The sequence below is a fragment of the Berghia stephanieae genome, chromosome 11 (genome assembly GCF_034508935.2).
Source record: "Berghia stephanieae isolate SIO BIC M18660-M18661 chromosome 11, UCSD_Bste_1.3, whole genome shotgun sequence".
In the NCBI taxonomy this organism is placed as follows: domain Eukaryota; kingdom Metazoa; phylum Mollusca; class Gastropoda; order Nudibranchia; family Aeolidiidae; genus Berghia; species Berghia stephanieae.
The window spans coordinates 23,100,934-23,122,100 of NC_088370.1; the positions used below are offsets into that span (position 1 = coordinate 23,100,934).

The following is a 21,167-nucleotide window of genomic DNA, read 5'->3' on the forward strand; positions in this document are numbered from 1 at the left end:
AAGCAATACAGTAGAGAAAACATTTTTTATGAAATAAAAATAAATGTGATAGTAAAAGTGCATCTATAAAATTAATAATTTAATCCTATAAAATATTTTATATATGCTTGTATATTATAAGAAATAAAGACAGAACAAGAAAAATTAAACTAAATGAAAGTCAATTTCGAGTCAATATATCTTTTTTTATCAACAATGAAAGACGATATAATAACTCTTAAAAGAAAATATAGTTTTGAATTAAAAAGCCTGATGCCGGTGGAAAGAAAAGATCGCTGATGACTCTCAAAGGCATCATTCAGCAGCTTCTCTGAGATATTTTTATATTTTAACACTTACTTTTGTGGTGTTAAAGTTAACGGCAACATCTCGCAAAAAAAAATAAAAAAATATTATGGCAAAACTTAATAAATCAATTTTTCTGCACACATTTTTAAGGGTAAGTAATAAATGATATTTCAACCAAAATGTAATTGATCACTGCTTTAAAAATAAAAAATTAAAAAAAAAAACAAAAAAAAAATATCTATATATATATCTGAATAAAATAGCAATAACCAACCCTTCCTATTTTTCTGTGATCTCTCTTGGCAGCCTCTTCCTGGAAATGCTTCCATTCTTTAAGCTGTTTGGGGTCAGGAAAGGAGATGCCATAGATACGTTGCAACGTCTCAGCCTCTGAGTTGCCTTCCCAGTAGGTGGATGAGTTCTGTGCAACAAGAGATTTGCAAGATTAAAGTCTAATCTTAAAAAGTTTAACAATCCACCTTGTGACATTTAGGACATAACAGTGACTAGAGAAAAGGAGGGTGAACAAAAGACATAATAGCCACATTAGATTTTGAATTTGGTGCCTGCACAAATTCCGGCGGCAACCTAACCCATTGCCCAGAGTGAAGCCAGTAAGTCTCAAGAGCTGACAAAAGGGTTATGCTCCAATGATTTTCAATGAATATTCATTCAGAATGATGAAATACAAAACAAATATATATACAGAGACGCCAACTTTAAATTTGGCTCACAGGAATTTCAGACATCACTCGTAGGAATTTCAATGCCGAAAGAGGAATTTCCGCACACAAGAAAAGGGAATTTGGATGGCATTTGGCACTGTGTTTACATACTGTAAACTGATTAGAATTATATTATGATATACTATAAACACAATGCCAAATACAATCCCTGAGATTCCTTATTTCAAATGACATAAAGCTCCAAAACCTAATGGTAGTGAATGTAGTACTGGTGGTAGTGAGGATGATGTGGTATTTGATGTTGTAGTAGTAGTGGTAGTGATGATGATGTGGTGGCGGTGGTGGTTGTAGTTGTAGTTGTAGTGATGATGACGTGGTGGTGGTGGTGGTAGTTGTAGTAGTAGTGATTATGATGTGGTGGCGGTTGAAGTGATGATGATGATGTGGTTGTAGTAGTAGTAGTGGTGGTCGTGATGATGATGTGGCGGTGGTGGTAGTTGTAGTAGAAGTAGTGGTCGTGATGATCAGGTAGTGATGGTGCTTGTAGCAGTAGTGGTAGTTATGATGATGTGGTGGTGGTTGTAGTAGTGGTGGTAGTGATGATGATGATGTGGTGGTGGCTGTAGTAGTGGTGGTAGTGATGGTGGTTGTAGTAGTAGTGCTAGTGTGGCGATGATGAGGTGGTGGTGGTGGTAGTAGTGGTAGTGATGATGTGGTGGTGGTGGTTGTAGTAGTAGTAGTGGTAGTGATGATAATTTGGTGGTGGTTGTAATTGTGGTGGTTGTGGTAGTAGTGGTCGTGGTTGTGGTAGTAGTAGTAGTTGTAGTGATGATGATATGGTGGTGTAGTACTAGTAGTAGTGATTATAATGTGGTTGTGGTGGTTGTAGTTGTAGTGGTAGTGATGATATGCTAGTGGTTTTAGCTGTAGTTGTAGTGATAATGATGTGTAGTAGTAAGAATAATGGTTGTAGTAGTGTTAGTTCAGATGATGTAGTAGTATTGGATGTAGTAGTAGTTGTGGTGGTAGTGATAATTGTGGTGGTGGTGGTTGTAGTACAGGCCTGTAAATGGTTGGTGAAAAATTTGTAGGAACTTTTTGAACACGCGAAAATAGACGCAACAGGACAAGAATATGGACACAACACAGATATGACACGTCAATTGACTAGTAAAATCATGTCACTTTCCCCTACTTATTTATAACGAGGTCATTTTTTGGTACCAAAAAAAATCCCAATTATTTGAAGGCCCAGGTCTGAGTTAGTTGTAAAATGAAAGGAGGAGAACAATTCCTACCCTTTTGAAGGATGTGTATGAAGAAGAAGAAGAAGAAGAAGAAGAAGAAGAAGAAGAAGAAGAAGAAGAAGAAGAAGAAGAAGAAGAAGAAGAAGGAGAAGAAGATGTGTATGAAGAAGAATTAGAAGAAGAAGTGTATGAAGAAGAAGAAGAAGAAGAAGAAGAAGAAGAAGAAGAAGAAGAAGAAGAAGAAGAAGAAGAAGAAGAAGAAGAAGAAGAAGAAGAAGAAGAAGAAGAAGAAGAAGAAGAAGAAGAAGAAGAAGAAGAAGAAGAAGAAGAAGAAAAAGAAGAAGAAGAGGTGGTGCAGTCGTATGAGAGCTTTCGAAGAAGACTATATATTTCGAAGAAAAATAATTATTTCGCATTATTTTCTTTCCGTCTCACATCCGGATGGAACCAATAAAATATAGAGAAAAAGATATGAGAACCGCAGATATATATGTGTGTCGGTAGCACAATAGAGAGAAACCTTCCGGTCTGGTTCGACACACTTCTGTGCCTGCGTTATTTACTGATTAGGTGTGTGTGTGTGAAAACGACTCACGAGAATACATCCACGTCTAGCGGAGCGTGTTGGTGGCATGATAATATAATAGCTAACTGATAGACGGCAAGTTTTGTTTTGTTTTTGATGTGACAAGGCACTTGAAACGGAATAAAATCTAATTTTTCCGAATAACGAAATAAAAGTCTTTTATTTTCTTTTTTATTGGTTCTGTTCTTTGACGTTACGAATTTCATTTTTACTATTAATTTTTTTTTAAAGTATTAGCACTTATAGTTATAGAGCAAAATCGTACTGTCGGAAATCCGACAATAGACGGAAGATTTACAGGCCTGATCGTAGTAGTGGTAGTGATGATTATAGTGATGATGATATGGTGGTGGTGGTGTAGTGGTAGTGATAATGATGTGGTGTTGGTGGTTGTAGTAGTAGTGGTGGTGATGATGTTGTTGTGGTGGTTGTAGTAGTAGTGGTAGTGGTGATGATGATGTGATGGTGGTTGCGGTTGCAGTAGTAGTGGTAGTAATGATGATGTTGTGGTTGTGCAGTGGTAGTGATGTGGTGTTGATGTTTGTAGTAGTAGTGATAGTGATGATGATGTAGTGGTGGTGGTTGTAGTTGGAAAAAGGTGGGGGGGGGAGGGGGGGGGGGTATCGTTGGAACATATTGACCTGACCAGAATTTGACGGAAGTTGCCCGTAACCCGGAATTTTTTGCTCCAGACTAACCGGAGTTTTGGCACCACTGTATATATATATAGATCCCTCACAAGGAACATGTAATTCTTGTTCAATGTGTGTGATACGGTCAGTGTCACCAGTAAATCACGTTTGCCTGCACCTTATAGGCTCTTCTCTTTATTACATCTTCCCCTTCCTTTTTTAATATTGAAAGGGTCATTTCTACTTCTCTACCTTCCAGGTTTGTATTACGTGTCATGTTGTTAGTATTAAGCTTCACATTATATAGGCGATTGCAAGAAGCCTCCCAACTACTCTCTAGTTATACCAACTTGCTCCCAAAAATCCAAATTTTTAAATTAGAAGTATCAGAATTTCAGGGTAATCATGCATGGTTTCTACTCTTATTTAGAAGAATTATTACTGGGCCACTACCATATTATCTCATTCATCTGTGGTGTTTCAATCATCCTGTTTTGTTGATAAAGGGGAAACCCGAAACGTTCATTTGATCTGTCTTTGTAATTAAATTGAAGCTTACATTCAATTTCACATTATTATTAATTACTTCGATCTTCGAGCAGCAAAATTTACATGAAAAAATTGTCAGAATCTGGAGGAAAACCCTAATATTTGCACAATCTATTCGTAATCCTGACCTTGGTAATGGCACAGGCCTTGACCTTTCCCGTGTGTCTGACATGTGGCCCGCGGCACAAATCTATCAAGGGACCACATCTGTACACTGTGGTGGTCGGGGTCTGGACTTTCTCTTTTATAATTCTCTGCTTGAATTCATTGTACTGGAAAATACAAAGAAAATGAAATAAAATTTCAAATGTTTTGGAACCAATAATTTCTTATTGAGTGAAACAATATAATAAAAAGGATGTCAATGAGAATTGATTATTAGTTTTAGCAGATCCAGGGAGAAGGCAGAGATTGGGATCGAAATGGCATCCATATAATATAAATCTCATGGACCTCCAGAAAATGACAAAACAATCCATTTTAGGCCCAATCTGTTGATTTTTCTGTCCCCTCATCTCCTGATAAACCGGATAGATCTCAAAATAGCTTCTAATATTCCAAATATCATGTCTGCTAAAATTGAGCTCTTTTTTAAACTGATATCGTTCACTTATCATTGTAAAGAGCCTTTAATGTTTCAGCTGCTTTTTAAAAATAAAATATTAGCAAACCTTAGATTTAGCAGTGGTTGTGTAGCTGGGTCTATTAGTGTCGCTATTGGTATATATTTTTAATATTTTTGTGCATTTGCAAATATATATTATGTATACATTGTCGCCATAGATTCTCAACTTTGTGTTTATACATTTTTATGCATGCCACATCTGTAAACGAATTTCCATTTTTTGGATGAATAAAGTATACATTATATTATTATTATTAGGTCTGGTGGAAATTATTTTGCAATAGTATCTCATTCAATAGAGAGCAACCAATAAGCTGCTGTTTGTTTAACTGTTCAGAAATTGGGACAAGCTCATGCACCAAGGGCCTAAGGACTCTGAAGGACTTTATATTTTAAATAGCTTACCTCAAACATCTTGAGTAAATTTTCTTTAGTCATTTCCAATCGTTCAAAAGGTTGCTTCTCTTTGGCAATATTTTTAATGAGAGTTTCTAGTTGGGGAATGGCCGTGCTTGAAACTGGCCTGTGAAAGATAAGTTTATTATGATGACAATGATAAAAGTGACCATTATAGCGATTTTCAAATGGTCACAAATTATCAAACAATGAGACCATGATCTTGCAAAAACGTAGAAACATACGTCAAACTTAAAGGATGTCCTACTATCTTTAGTTGGTTACAATATCTATAGGTATAGACTTCTAAACATTTACTAGTAGAACTTCTATTCATCATTGAACCAGAGGAATTAAGAAAGAATCTAAAGAGTGACCACACCCAAAGTATGAAAAGAAAAAAATGGATTTTGTGATTAATGTGATGGTGTATTCCATATTATGTGGATCACTATCCTCAGCTACCTTTTCTCTCATGGAAAAAGAAATTGGCATGGTAGAATACCAGATTTTTTCTTATTTAGCATAGAAATAGTTCGACTTGAGGCAAACTCACAGAATTCTGGTGTACAAAGATAGAATGGTACAACTACAACTAACGAGTCGGTGTTGTGGGGTTCACCTGTGTGCCTAGTTATTCTGGTTTATAATCACCTTAAAATACTTTAAAATACTGTGAGCGTAATTCAGTAAGGTCAACTTAAATAGATATTAGGCTAAATATATACATTTCTGAATAGAATTTTTTTTTTTAAATAGTAACATTTAACACATTTTTTCCACTAAAATTTTGTTCAAATCAAAAATCTGAATCCGAATGAAACAGTTTCCCCCACCAAATTATAAAAGCTTGAGGTATATGAATCAAATAATACGTACTCAGGGCTCCACATGTCATAATAGAATCCAGTCTCAATTGGTGGTCCATAGCAAAGGTGGCCACCATAATGTTTTTCCATTGCTTCTCCCAGCATGTGGGCACTGGAGTGCCAGAAAACATACTGTCCTAGAAGAATATGATATACAATTTCGTATTTTCGTAATTGGACATGAAATTTGTCTAAAATTAGTAAAATTACAAAGTATTCGGCAGGTATGGCATAGTGATGATTGGAATAAACGAGCAGGAGGAAAAGTGCAAATCAGTGAGAAAGAGCGATAGAGCAAAGCACACAGCAGTTGACGAAAAGCATTAAGTGCTAAAATATTCTTTTTAATAAAAAAAAAACTTTTAAAGGAAGTTTTATTCATGGGATGTCAAATTCTTTTTTAAACAATAGGGCGTCACAAAGCAACTTCGCTATGCAGAGCGACCACCAGTGATGATGATGTGGTGGTGGTTGTAACAGTAATGGTGTTAGGGATGATGATGTGGTGTTGTTGGATGTAGTAGTGATGGTGGTAGGGATGGTGATGTGTTGGTGGCTGTTATTGCAATGGTGGTCGTAGTGATGATGATGTGGTGGTCTTTGTAATAGTAGTGGTGGTAGGAATGATGATGTGGTGGTCCTTGTAATAGTAGTGGTGGTAGCAATGATGATATGGTGGTCTTTGTAATAGTAGTGGTGGTAGGAATGATGATGTGGTGGTCTTTGTTATAGTAGTGGTGGTAGCAATGATGATGTGGTGGTCCTTGTAAAAGAAGTGGTGGTAGGAATGATGATGTGGTGGTCCTTGTAAAAGAAGTGGTGGTAGGAATGATGATGTGGTGGTCTTTGTAATCGTAGTGGTGGTAGGAATGATGATGTGGCAGTCCTTGTAATAGTAGTGGTGGCAGGAATGTTGATGCAGTGTTTGTGATGAGTCGTTTTTATACATTGAAAAATTTGAAAAGTCGGAATTGTAATGTGATGGGCGGATATGAAACATCATTTAGGCAGAAGATTCCCAGCCCTGAACTTCTCTAATACTTTGAACAAAAATGTAAAAAGTGGTGAAATTTGAGAATTTACGAAAAGTAAGACCGTTATTGCTGTGGGTTACTGATCTCTTGGTGAAAACGATTAGAATTATGATCTGAAAAATAAATTCACAAACGCCAGAATGAATATTTACATGATGCTTATGATAGTTGATGTGTGATACAGATATTTTTCTTTTTTTTTTAATCTGAAAAAGTCCCACCCCTGATGAAAACACAATTACCATCTGGATCATCAAATTTGATTAAATGTAGAGTTGCATCTCCTTCAAAAGGTCTATCCAAATCCCATAAGACATCGTTGACTTTGGCCACCACAGTGCTGTCTGCCAGACCTTGACTGTGGAAACAGGCATTTCAACAAGGTAGAAAATTTATTTTTTAACTTTTTAAAGTCAGGATTTGTATGATGGTTTCAGAAGGGTCAAATGGACAGCAATAATCACCTTCAGATGGGTCAATAGGTGCTTTCTGCAATATCTAACCAACCCAGCTACCAAATAACTACATGTCAAAAAGTCTTAAACTTAGAGATTTTAGAATTTTTAACATATCAAAAAGTTCCTGGTCAAAATGGTAAATATTTGATTTGTTAGTAAACAGCAGAGTTGTCCTTTCAGTTCTTGAGCTTTTTTTTTTTTTGCTTTTTTTCTAAGACCCAAAAAAGCGTTCACTCAAAGGATCATAACAATTGCTTCAAACCCTTTGAATGGTAGTCTAGAATATCACTGGTTATATCATCCACCAGATCTGAAAGATACAACTATCCAATCACTGCGGAGTGGACAGAATGCAATAATAGTTTAATCTATATAGCCATGTCCAAAAGTAAGTTCACACTCGTTTCAACCTTCATTATTTTGAGTACAAAACAACTATCATCATTTGTTATACATCAATGGAAAGCTCATTTATAATTTATTTCTCTATCCAATGTACACAAATATGTAAATAAATGCCCTGTATCAAAGGATAACGAAGTTTAAGAATCTAAACCAAAAAAGTGAGTTTGCAAATCTACACAACTTTGTGTACCATTCTTTAACATGCAGGGAAATCACTCAACTTTGCATGGACAAAGTGAATTGTTCAATAAACTCTGCAGTAAGATTATCCTAGGCATCTTGGAGAAGCTTGTTTAAATCATTTCCGTTGTTATGACTTTGTAGTTCTTTATTCATAGTATCCAACATGTTAACCCACTCAATCCTAGAGATTGTTGCTACTTTTCAAAATTGGAAAAAATGTATTTAAAATGAGCATGTTCATAGATAGTTTTATTCAACTATCATTAACATGCAACAACTAAAAACATTAGCTTTGATACTACTAATTTGTCTCAGAAAAATACAATAAATAGGCATGGGGTAACTCGGGTAAACTAAAGATATAGTTGGTGTTAGGGTTGAGTGAGTTAATATTCGGATTCATGTCAGGACTGATTGAAAACCACACCCTTGCTTAAAATGATCATTCTCTTTAAAAGCCCTGCGCAATTTGAGCCATGTGCAAAATGAAGCAGTGTCATGCATAAAAACTGTTGTGATTTCATTGTCTCTAATGAAACTGTCAAATGATAAACTGCCATAATTTATTCTAACAAAGATGTCTCTTGGCCTCCCACGATCAGGCCAAAACTACCAAAAAACCATACCCACTAATTTGAAAGGTATTTTCCTGTTGAAAACGTCCACTGTTCTTCTGCACTATATTAATATAACAGTCCCTCGCAGACCTGCCAAATTGAAAACTTCACTATAGAAACGCTTTGGTATTGTTATCATAATCATCATTATTATTATTGTTATTTATTATTATATATTATATATTATTATTATTATTATTATTATTATTATTATTATTATTATTATTATTATTATTATTATTATTATTATTATTATTATTATTATTATATAGAAGTAGTAGTAGTACCAGTAGTTCTTCTTATCATTATTATTACTATTATTATTATTATGATCATTATTATATTATTATTATATAGTGTGTAGTTGCCTAACAGGCAAGACGTGTTTTTGTTGTTGTGACATTTCTCTTCAATTTTTACCGATTTCAAGGATTTACACGTCTTATTTCAATTCAATTTTTATTCAAGGATTTTTGTACAACACGTAAGATACCATTGTGATATTGCTTTAATTATATTTTATACGGTTTTGACATCATTTTTATCGAAATTGTTTCGGACTATTTTACAATGTTTCACCAAGACCCCGCCATTTTTACTCGTTCTCACAACCAATTTTTACTGTCGGCTGTCGTTGGACTTTTATTCACCCTGCGCTTTTATTGTTTACAAATTGAAAACACACACTCCTACCTCAAACGTGAACACCATTACAATCAACAAAAGATTGTCTGTAAACGTGGTGGTCGACGTAAACAACATGTTATTGAAACAACAGTCCCGCAACGTCCAGTGAACTGTTATCGTTCAACTCGACCACCACAGACGTTAACAAAAATATTGACAAATGACACAAGACCAAGTCATGGAAATCATAACATTTGTATTGGCCATATTAACGCACAGTCATCGAGAAACAAGACATTCGATATAATCAATGTCATAGATCAACGCGATATCGATATTCTATATATAACTGAATCATGGTTGCGTCAGTTCGGTGATGAACCTATAATGAAAGAAATGACACCTCCCGGCTACAAGATGGAATCGTTCCCAAGAAATGGACGATCAGGAGGGGGGATCGCCATCATACACAAACACGCTCTTTCGTCTAAAATACAAAACAGGCCAATTTCGTTCAAAAGATTTGAGTGTGTCCAAACCACATTGACATACCCTCAAATTTCATTTTTAATCACTTGTATCTACAGACCACCCCCAAGCATCACTGGTCATGGGCTGCGCTATCATCTCTATGCAGATGATATGCAACTTTATGCTACTGATAAAACTAAAAATCTCGAAAATATTGTGAAACGTGTGGAAGAATGTGTGACGGATGTGAAAGAGTGGATGGATGCAAACAAGTTGAAAATGAATGAGTCAAAAACAGAAGTGATGATTGTGGGAAATAGAGGGCAGTTGAAGGTGAATGATGGTCTTGAGGTGTTGATTGGGGGTGAAAAAATCAAAGTTTCAAAGACTGTGAAAAATTTGGGTGTCTATTTTGATTCAGAAATGAGAATGTCAGCTCACATTTCTGCTCTCTGTAAATCTTTATACTTTCAATTGAAGAAAATCAGTTCGATCCGTCAGTATATTGCAATTGGAACATGTAAAACATTGGTTGTTTCCCTCATTTTTTCGAAACTAGATTATTGTAACTCCATGCTTGTCAACTTGCCTCAGGCTTCTATTAAACAATTACAACTACTGCAAAACAGTGCAGCAAGATTAGTTTTTGGCAAAAAAAAAAAATTTGATCATGCAACCCCTTTGTTGGCCTCTCTCCACCGGTTGCCCATTGAAAAGCGCACATATTACAAAGCAGCGTGTCTTGTTTATAAGTGTTTGACTGGTATAGCACCGGCATATCTCACAGATCACGTGGTCATGTGTAAATTTGAAAATTACACTTTAAGATCATGTAATGACCAAACGAAAATTTCGGAAAAAAGATCAAGAACAAAATTCGGTGATAGATTGTTTGCTTGTTTCGGCCACAAGATCTGGAATGAACTTCCACGTGGTCTGAGGGAGTGCAAGTCTTTACCTACCTTTAAAAAGAATCTCAAGACACATTTTTACTGTATTTGTTATTATTGACTCTATGAGTCCTTGATTTGGCTATGAATTAATATTATTATTTTATTTTTTTCACTTAACATTGATATTTATATTGTAAAGTGCCCAGAGCTTGTGTTTTACACAAGAATGAGCGCTATATAAATGTGTATTATTATTATTATTATTATTATTATTATTATTATTATTATTATTAAAATTCGTAATTTTCCATAAAATTTCGTATTTCTGTAATTGGCCATGAAATTTGTCTAAAATTAGTAAAATTATGAAAAATTCGGCAGGTATGCTCTCGTGATATACCAAACCTACATGACTATTCTACGACAGACAGCCAGCCTGAACATGCCCAATCAAACAACCATGGTTCTCAACGTTTAGTCTAGGTATAATCCTTGTTAGTGACAGTATACTTACAGTTAAAGAAGAAGAAAAAGACTGATCATGTAAATCAAATCATGTGAAGCCACGCTGACTTCAATAAGTTTATTGAATTTCAAAATTTGGTGTAAAAATCTTGTGCCATTGCTTTCACTAAAATTCTTATCTGTGCACATTTTTGCAAAGTCGAAATTTCAGCGTATCAAATTCAAAGCATCATATCTTTTGATTGAATGTAAAAATTGGAATATAATTACATTTATTGAATAGGTAATTAATTAACCTGTAAAAGGATGTATAACCCAATGTTTGAGTCAAAAAAATATAAAGGAAGAAACATACATACATTTTTTTTTTTTTTAAACTCTGAATTTAAATGATAGTGGGCAAACTTGTCCCAATACAAAGATAAATGATTTAGGTGCATTACTACAAGATCTAGCCGTTCAGCCTTATGCATTGACTTATTTTATTCTTAAAGAAGGTGGGTAGCCAAAGCTTGAAATAATACAAATATGGGGTAAGAACCAACCTGATCCCAGCAGCTATTTCATATGGGGTAGTTTTCCATGCCAGACCCTCCTTCACACTGCCATCTGGTAAGGTAATCTTGATGGCTTTTTGCTCCTGAGCAGCCACCCACTCATCCCTTTCTTTCTTCAAAGTATCCCACAACTCCAGACGCTTAGCAATAAACTCTGGTGGGGGATTCAACTGGATGCAGGAATTCAAAAATACAGTTTAGAGAATTTAAGGAAAACAGGTTAAAAAGAAGATACAGGCTAAAAATTTCTTATGGAACTCTACACTAGTGAATAAGCCAACTGTTGTTCTGTAAAATACTGAATTTTGTGTGACAAAGATAAAAATATATTGTATTTTGTACTACACTCCAGCACGGTTTTCTCGAACTCATTTGAATGTCCCAAATATTTTCCATATTATTCATTGTTATATAAAAAAAATTTTAATGAGCTCTTATTTAGTGCAATATCCACTAAACATGCTCAAAGCGCTTTACAAGGGCCAACAGCAACATTTAAATGTAGGACGGAACATGACACCTGTTAGGCGATTTTACATTTTTTTTTTTTTCGGACAGAGACAATGCTGTTAACGGCCAGGTAAAGCGCCTTCTCCAAGGACTCAACTATGCGCCGAGCAAAGCTCAAACCAAGAACCTTCCGATCCCAGAATATGCCCAGCCCCCTCGCCTCCTATTTAATGGCCACAGATGACATCATAAACCCATACTGCACAGTCCCGCCCTCTTTTGTCTCAAATAGATTGGTGACACACTACTGTAGCATTAAATCCCGCTCACTCTCTATTTTTCAACCTGTCACGATTTCTTCCATGATGAAATTTAATCATATTTTGTTTGATTGATTTATTGAATTTACCACCTTTTTAGGGTGAAAATTTGTTGCGATTAACCTAAGATTGTTGCAATTAACCAGTGACTTTTATATAGAATTAATTTCGGTTCTTGGGAAATGTTGCGATTAACCGAGTTGTGAGTATCCGGAGTGGACTGTATTTGGCTACAACGGTAAATGAATGTTGAGATAGAGCACCCCCACCCACAAACATACCAAACTCTTGTAAGATTTCATGTATAAATTTATCTCACTCAACATATCAAAAAAGTAAATAAACAATAAAGTTCCTCTTTTTCACCCTCAAGTGAAAATTTGTCTTAGGACTTATTTCAAGAAAGACTGGAATACCCCGTGTGTCAGCCACAACATAGCGACACAAATTGAACTGAGGAGAGGTGGCTTGCTGATGGCCAAATAATGCAATGGATATTTTGAACTAGGTATCTTTCAGGTACATTGCCAAGTCAGTACTGCTGAGCCACACCGCCCTGCCACCCCCTCCGTCCCCATAAGTTGTTTTGACAAGAATTAAGAATGGTTTCCTCAAACGCTTTTATGTCCCGAGGAGTTCGAGGAAATCGTGCTGGAGTGTATAGTCGCTCAAAAATCTATTGCTAAAAAAATTATGCTATCATATACTGCTTATAAGTATGAATGAAAAGAACCCTTATAATTAATCCAGATTGAACAAAACCTTAATATGAAATGACTCATTGACTTAGATAAATGGACCTCCTGTTTCGAAGTCAACCAACTTTCATCAAATCAATTGTGAAGTCTGTCCAGAGTCAGAAATCCTATGCCACAGTTCTTATATATTGCAATTCGTTGGTGATTATTTTTTATCAAATATTCACAACAATTCTTTGTGAATTGTAACCAGCAGTGTCTTCCTTAAAAAGCTTCTCCATACTTGACACAACATTATGACATAACACTATTTGGTTCTGCATAAATCATAAATAAATGATAACAAGCTGTCGCAGTTAACATTCATAACATAAATAATAGAAAAATGGTGATGACATAGAGTAATCATTGAGACTTACCTCAAGAGGTCTTTTATCCCCAGAATCTTTAGATTTCTGAATTTAAAAGAAAATAAAGAATTTTATTAATCAATACACAGGCTCAAACTCAAAAGCATATATCATTCATCATTGGGCTCCACTTAACCAGAGAATTTTCCTTTAGGAAGAGTGAGTACGGTACTTTTATCCTCATTATACCTCACACAAAACCATTTGCATCATTTTCTATCACCTGTTTTTTTTTTTCCTTTTTAAACGCTTTGTAACATTAACTAATAAACAAACACAACCCACCCTCCTTTTTTATTTGTTTTGGCTCTGATTATCTTTGCTTCTGAGAGACCACCACCCCCTCCCAGATAATCAAATTTGAATGAGAATGAGCAGGATCTATTAGCTTGTGGTGAGAATGGTCTATGTGGTGTGTTCTAACCCTTAAGACACCTTAATTCTAAATTTCAACTTGGGATTAATATCAGAATCTCCATCTAATCCTTTCACCTTCCAGATCGTCAACCAATCCACCCAATGAACATAGTAAGAGTACATAGAAACATGAAAGGGAGTAACATTATTAGAACCCAAAGCATGGCTGCCAACTCCTCCCCAAACCCCAACTGGGATGTTCTTGCTGTTATTTTGATTTCTTTAAAGGGAGAGAGATTGTTACAAAATGTTCTAAGAGGAGAGGGGGAACATTAACATTTGCAACATGACATATACATATAGATAAGTTTACAACAACAACAACAACAACAAAAAAAGGGACGTCAACAGGGTTTTGAACCCATGAGCCGGCTGTGTTAGACATATATGTAGAGAGTCATGTTTCCAGTTTGACCACGATATCCAAAGTCGACACATTTTTTAATAGAAGTGACTCTTTCTCTGAACGCTCGCAAAAATAAACTCGACTTCTATTTCATCGAATAGTTCCATTCTCGAGATATTTGTACGATGACTTTCAGGGTTCCCAGTCAAACATTTTTAAAATTTCATGAACCCAAAAATGTTTCAAGACCTCTATCTGCTGACTGATCGGGTTTCCCTCTATCGACAAAACATGGGTGTCACTTTTTTAAAATATAAAAAGAATTACAAGTGAACCAAAACCAAACATATCAATTTAAATAATATTTAATACATACTGCAAAATCACTTTTAAAGTCTTTGCCTTTGCTAGCTTTAATTGTTGATGTCAACAGTAATTAAATCCTTAAATGATTCCATAAAAAATGTCTTGAGTAGGCCTAATATTACAATGATTTCAAAGAGGCCTCTTTCTCCTTAATTTGCATAGAAATTGAGGAAATCTGATCCTTTTCCTCAATTTTATTTTATCGTGCAAAGGTGAATAAGGTCCAACTGCTCATTCACTCCAATGACTTTGTTTTATCAGATTTTTTTGTCTCACTTTTCTTCCTTAAATAAGTAGCATTTTCCAATAACTCTAATTTTCTCTTCTCTGCTCTTTCAGCCAAATACAATAATCATGCAAAAATTATAAGATGATAGGTATGTCCTGTCATCCAAGTAAAAAATAAATTAATTAAAAAGGCTTACCCCTAAAATAGAAACTGATTACCAAAAGCAAATAAAAAAAGAAATTTTACTTTTTGTTTGCTCACTGTTTCCTTTAATAATTCTTTTTTCGAACTCAATTCACCTTTGATATGTATAAACATTATCAAGGGTAGTTTATCTTTTTGAAGTAAAAGCATTATAATAATTTTCCCACAAAAGCACCCATTTAAAAGATCACCCAACAAGGTCATTGTCAGCTATGGCTGGGAGACACCTGGCTTTGCCCCTAATGTTGAAAAAAAAAATGGAAAGAAATCAGAATCATTACAGAAAAGAAAATTAGAGTACATATTTCAATGATTTGTAAAGGGAAATAACCAATTAATTTAATAAAGTTTATCTTTAAAAGCATTTCATTTTCTGATTTAATGCCTTCTTATCAAAGATGTTGATTCAATTTTGTTTTTACTTATCAAAATATTTGTAACAAACAGTTAAAGTACGAATAAGATATGAGAACATTGAAAATATATGCCATGTTTACTTGCACAATTTTATGCAAATCCTCAAAACAGCATGAAAAGTATTAGTGAAAAAGGGGTGTCATATATACAAGTGACATCTAATATAAAAAAAAAAAATGTTAATGGTTAACAAAAATCAACCAAATTTGGCCAACACAAGCTGGCCCATTTGTACTACCAGCAATTTCCCGATGGCTGTGGCTATTTGGACTTGAGTCTGAACAGTCTCCCATGGCTATTCGGACTTAAACTCCAATGTGCATGTGCAATCAATAAGTTCTTTGGAATTGAATCTGAATAGCCTCCCCTGGCAGTAAATTTCGAATTTATTTTAGTTATTGACAATTACATACAAATGATGCAAATGAAAATAACAATTAATGAGTCTAAACCTGATTTATTTGACGAGAAGACAAAATCATTGATCAATTGGAAGTCCAGTTAGAAATTAGTAACTGGGGTCCAATTCAAAAGTTTTTCTCTAACAACTTGACACAACGTGAAATCAGGACAAAATAATAATATTCTGATAGTGTTAGACAAGCAACAATCCTTCGACAATACGAAGAAAGGATATTAGCTGTGTGAATCTGATACTGTAAAACAGAATTTCTTCTGCTTTCTTTCAGTTCCACAGCCCGTACCGTCTCCCTTCTATTTTTCCGCACACACATTAAAGTTCAAGATACTCACGGCACGCACATTGGAGTTTGAGTCCGAATAGCCACGGGAAACGATTCAGACTCGAGTCTGAATTGCCACTTCGTTTCCTGATTTCCCAACTCTCTGGGGACCCTGTTCATTCTACAAGGACTGAAAAGAAGCATTTTTTGTCATTTCTAGAGCTAGATATTTATTAGATGTCTTATTAATCAGATACTTCAATTGTGGTTGGGCAACATTGTCATGACAAACTTCTTTTGAAAATGCCTTCAAAAGGTATTGCGACAAAAACAGGTTTTTAGCCAAAGACGGAAAAACGGAGGAGTGGGCCAACCGCAAAATACAGAATCCTGCCTTGCATTTCAATTCAGAATTAAAGTATATCAAATTGTAACCTTCCACTGCAAGCACTTTGGTGAGTACAACTGACCAAAGCAAATGTACTTTTGTGCAGGGCATGGACCCCATGATACTATGAGTATATGAGAGATGCCAACTGTATATTTGGCTCACAGAAATTTCAGACACCACTCGAAGGAATTTCAATGCTGAAAGAGGAATTTCTGCACACAAGAAAAGGGAATTGGAATGGTATTTGGCAATGTGTTTACATATTTAAAGTTGATGTGATAGTGGTTGTTGTTGTAGTGATAGTGATGATGATGTGGTGGTTGTAGCTGTAGTTGTAGTGATGATGATGTGGTGGTTGTAGCTGTAGCTGTAGTGATGATGATGTGGTAGCAGTAGTTGTAGCAGTAGTGGTAGTGATGATAATGTGGTGGTGGTTGTAGTAGTGGTAGTGATGATGATGTGGTGGTGGTGTAGTAGCAGTGGTAGTGATAATGATGTAGTGGTGTTGTAGTAGTAGTAATAGTAGAGGTAGTGATGATGATGATGGTTGTAGTGGTAGTGGTTGTGATGATGATGTGGTTGTAGTAGTAGTGGTAGTGATGATGATGTGGTGCTGGTGGTTGTAGCTGTAGTTGAAGTGATGATGATGTGGTGGTGGTAGTTGTAGTAGTAGTAGGTACTTTGGTAAACGTCCATTTGGCCCTCCAGCAGGGAGCCGATAAATGGCCTAGTGGCTGTGACCCGATTTTTTGGACTTTTGAGTGATGGGTCTCAGAAAAAGTTCCATAGATTTTTTGTTTATGGATGGATTTTAATGATTGATGTCTTATTTTATTCAGGAGAAATTACTCTATCGTTTGGTGTAGTTTATTTTAAAATCAATGACAATTTAGTATAACTTTTGATTATGGATAAAATAGGGTATAATTTAGCTTTGGATAATTAAAAGATTAGAACTTGGTAAATCAAAATTTCATGCTGGCACGTTTATTTAACATCTTAACTTTTTTATAAAATTAAATTCAGGGCAAAGTTGTATACCGCATCCATGAAATTCGTTCCAGTAAAATCCTTACTCAAATCTTAGCGGCCATTTTAGACCAGTTTTGAAATCCAAATGGTGGTTACTACCGGAAATGCAACAATTTTCAGGTCACAAAGTCCGTCAGTAAATAACAAAGGCAAATAGAAGACCATTTTTCAGCCTTTAAACAACATAACTTTTCTTCTGCTTATCTGATTTTCACAATTTTGGTATCATTAGAATCGTGTTGAAAAGCACTTTAAAATGATATAGGTTTCATTGAGCTCAATCCAATTTGAATTTTTTACCAAAGTACCTAGTAGTAGTCGTGATGATGATGTGGTGGTGGTGGTTGCAGAGTAATAGTGGTAGTGATGATGATGTGGTTGTAGTAAGTAGTGTTAGTTAAGATGATGTGGCTGTATTGGATGTAGTAGTGGTAGTGATGATTATGCGGTGGTGGTGGTTAGAGATGATGCGGTGGTTGTGTAGTAGTAGTAATGATAGTGATGATGATGTGGTGGTGGTGGTGGTTGTAGTAGTGGTAGTGATGATGATGTGGTGGTGGTTGTAGTAGTAGTAGTAGTAGAGGTAGTGATGATGATGTGGTGGTGGTTGTCTAGTAGTGGTAGTGACGATGATGTAGTGGTGGTGGTTGTAGTGCCTACTACTAGTAGTAGAGGTAGTAGGGAGTTTAATAGAAATTCTAAATGTACCTCACACACTTGAAACCAATGTCATATGAAAGAGCTGGCAACACAGATTACAAAACAGTTTGAATTTTGTTTCTATCTTGATTAGAAATGTAGTTACGGCAGTTCAAAGTCTGAAATTTCAGACCGATTTATACCCTAAAATTACCATTGCAAAGTTGTGACCGAAATCGCGTGATGTTAATAAAAAATGGTTAAAACAGTCAATATGGAGTTCTAATCATATGTTGTATACCAAAATGTTCGTCCTATCGAGGACAATAAATTTACATTAATAAAGAGGAAGATAAACATTTCAAATTAACACATTATTACATAATATGTCGCAAATGTTACATAATCAAAAACTCGGCTAGACGTAAGAAACAATTTGCTCTATCACTTTTGGATTTATCCCCAATATCTCACTGAAACAATTGCAAATAATTACCCTCTTTTAATTAATACATAGAGAATAAAAAGTGTTTGAGAGTATTTAAATGAAAAGATATAAACATGTTGTGTAATGACATAATGAGTTTATTTTTACCTATGGCAATTTAATTGCATATAAATAAAATGGTAGATTGAAAAAGTTCAAATAAATTGAAACATATTCCCTATTATAATTAGGAGGAAAGTTCTGGCTTTTAATACTTTAAAAAATTCTGCTGAACCACTTTGGGTTTATTGCTATTAAATCATTTGAACTGAAAATTAATATAATGTTCTCCCCCCACCCCCCTTCTCTCTCAATGTATGGGGGTGTCAGAACTAATAGAACTTCTTACCATAATAATTATTAAGGCTAAGGCCTTTAGAATATGGATACAAATGATTAATATATCTAAACATATGGGAAAGAAACTTGATGGCAAAGTAAAATTAAATTAAATTAAAGTAATTGGTATTTTTAAAATATCGATATTATTAATATCAGATTTCACAAAGAGAAGAAATATACGAACTTTTAAAACAAAAAACTATAAAATGCCTATAAATAAAGTTGGAGAGTATGTATTCAAAATAAAAACATAGTAAATAATAGTACTGAAAATATTATGGACTAAATTTAACATAATACATAACTAAATTTAAAATATCGATATCGTCCGGCAGCCATGATGAGAAGATAATGTAAACAAGGCATTTCGGCGCAGAGTTAAAAGGTGTCTGCGCATCGATATAGAGCCCTGAAATTTGGCATGAATAAAATTTAGATGTTATTCTAAAAACAAGCGTTTAAATTTTAAAAACACACGCGGTAAATAAAAAAATAAATGCATTTGAAAATTGCCAAACTTTAACTTCATATAACTTCTGGAATTATTAATGGATTATTCCTTAATTGGCACTATTTAAAAGGAAATTGAAAGACCAAAATAATGATACCAAAATATCTGCGATATTCCTCTTTATAACGAAGTTATACATCTTTGATTGAACCCCCCAAAACGCGAACGGCAATTTCCAGTCACAATTTTCCTATGGGCGAGTTGGGTCAAAATTTGACTGCCACTGCTGCTGCTCACTAAACTGCCTAGAGGTAGTGATGATGAGTTGTAGTAGTAGTGAAGAAGTGGTGGTTGGATGGGGGGGGGGGGGGGTATCCTTGGAACAAATTGACCTCACAGGAATGTGACGGAAGTTGCCCGGAACCCTGAATATTTGCTCCAGACCGGAGTTTTTTTCCGGTGAAACCGGAGTTTTGGCATCACTGACAGTTTAGTGTTCTAGTGACAAAGTTACAAAGCATGCTACAATAATAATAATAATAATAATAATAATAATAATAATAATAATAATAATAATAATAATAATAATAATAATAGATCTTTATTGTCCATAAATATGGTACTTAGGACTTTGTAGTAACCTGGACTTGTGAAGTGACTGAAGTGGAAGGTGAAGAGTGAGAACAGCAAGAATAAGAATAAGAATCAAAGAAAAACACTCACAAACAAGTCACAAGTCCCAAGTAATCAAGTGAAAGTGAATAAATACTTGAAAATGAATCTATTAAGTTTGGAGAAATAGCACCCCTAGCTTAAAATCATTAAAGGCATTTCCCAAATCACTAAATCGCGTAGTAAATGATCAATAATGTGACGACTGATTATTTCGTCATCATTTCGCCGGTAACAATCAAGTTGAAATGCTACGAACCATCGTGCTCATGGCTCTGAGGCGACAGAAAGTAATTCTTTTTGAAAAGCGAAGAAAACTTAATCTTGATGAAAACATAGCTGGTTCAACTGTTAAAAAGAACTCATGCCTTTTTATCGTCAGATATATCCATTTTCTGAACACTTTCTGCCACGTTCTCAGTCATGTTGTCTGCCAGAACAATCACAAACCAACGATCCAAAGAGAAGGAAGGCGAAAGAGGAGATTATTTTCGGCCTAGAGTGATTCTAACCATATGCACAGAAGAGTGGGATTTTTTTCACCTGTCGCTTGGATTTTAGTTCGCATTATTTATATAGGACCACTTGCTTCAGGCCTTTCTCTCGGTTGCGTCAGCCTAGAACAATCATTATAAGCCAGGCACTGAATCCTATTTAATTGAACTTTGGGGAGAGGGGGAGGTCAGGGTCCTGTAAATGTTTTTAATTAAATGATTAGAGAAGAAACCACACCAATAAAAATCTTGTCATTTGTTTTATTCATAATAACATTAACATTCTAGAGGAAAAATAACGTGCTAAGCGATGTTACCCCATAGATATACACCTTATACTAGTGCCGCGCTGAAGACCGGTCCGGACCGCGGTCCGACGGTCTTTTAGCTGTGAACCGAAGATCGGTCCCAGAGGGGAAGATCGGCGGCGGTCCTCACTTCTTATCACTTCAACTATGCGGGGTCTTGCAAGACACGGTCTACGTTCGCGCCATAGCTACTACTTCCCCAGCGATTCGTTGCTTCGGTTGC

The 21,167-nt window shown here is 35.2% G+C and overlaps 1 protein-coding gene across 2 annotated transcripts in view; it reads right to left on the bottom strand.

Annotated features, from left to right (window-relative positions):
- Positions 1-20,747, bottom strand: part of LOC144956570 (threonine--tRNA ligase 1, cytoplasmic-like) — a 43,566-nt gene extending 22,819 nt beyond the window's left edge. The window contains exons 1-8 of one of the 2 annotated variants that reach the window (XM_078887156.1): positions 20,511-20,747; positions 13,476-13,511; positions 11,577-11,758; positions 7,155-7,270; positions 5,889-6,015; positions 5,019-5,136; positions 4,117-4,260; positions 563-709 (exon numbers count right to left, since the gene is read on the bottom strand). In XM_078887156.1, coding sequence (XP_078743282.1) covers positions 563-709; positions 4,117-4,260; positions 5,019-5,136; positions 5,889-6,015; positions 7,155-7,270; positions 11,577-11,758; positions 13,476-13,511; positions 20,511-20,567 — 927 coding nt within the window. In that variant the 5' untranslated portion in view covers positions 20,568-20,747. Of the gene's footprint in view, positions 1-562; positions 710-4,116; positions 4,261-5,018; positions 5,137-5,888; positions 6,016-7,154; positions 7,271-11,576; positions 11,759-13,475; positions 13,512-20,401 lie in introns of both variants that reach the window. The other variant, XM_078887157.1, reaches the window with a different exon arrangement.
- Positions 20,748-21,167: the final 420 nt, after the last annotated feature.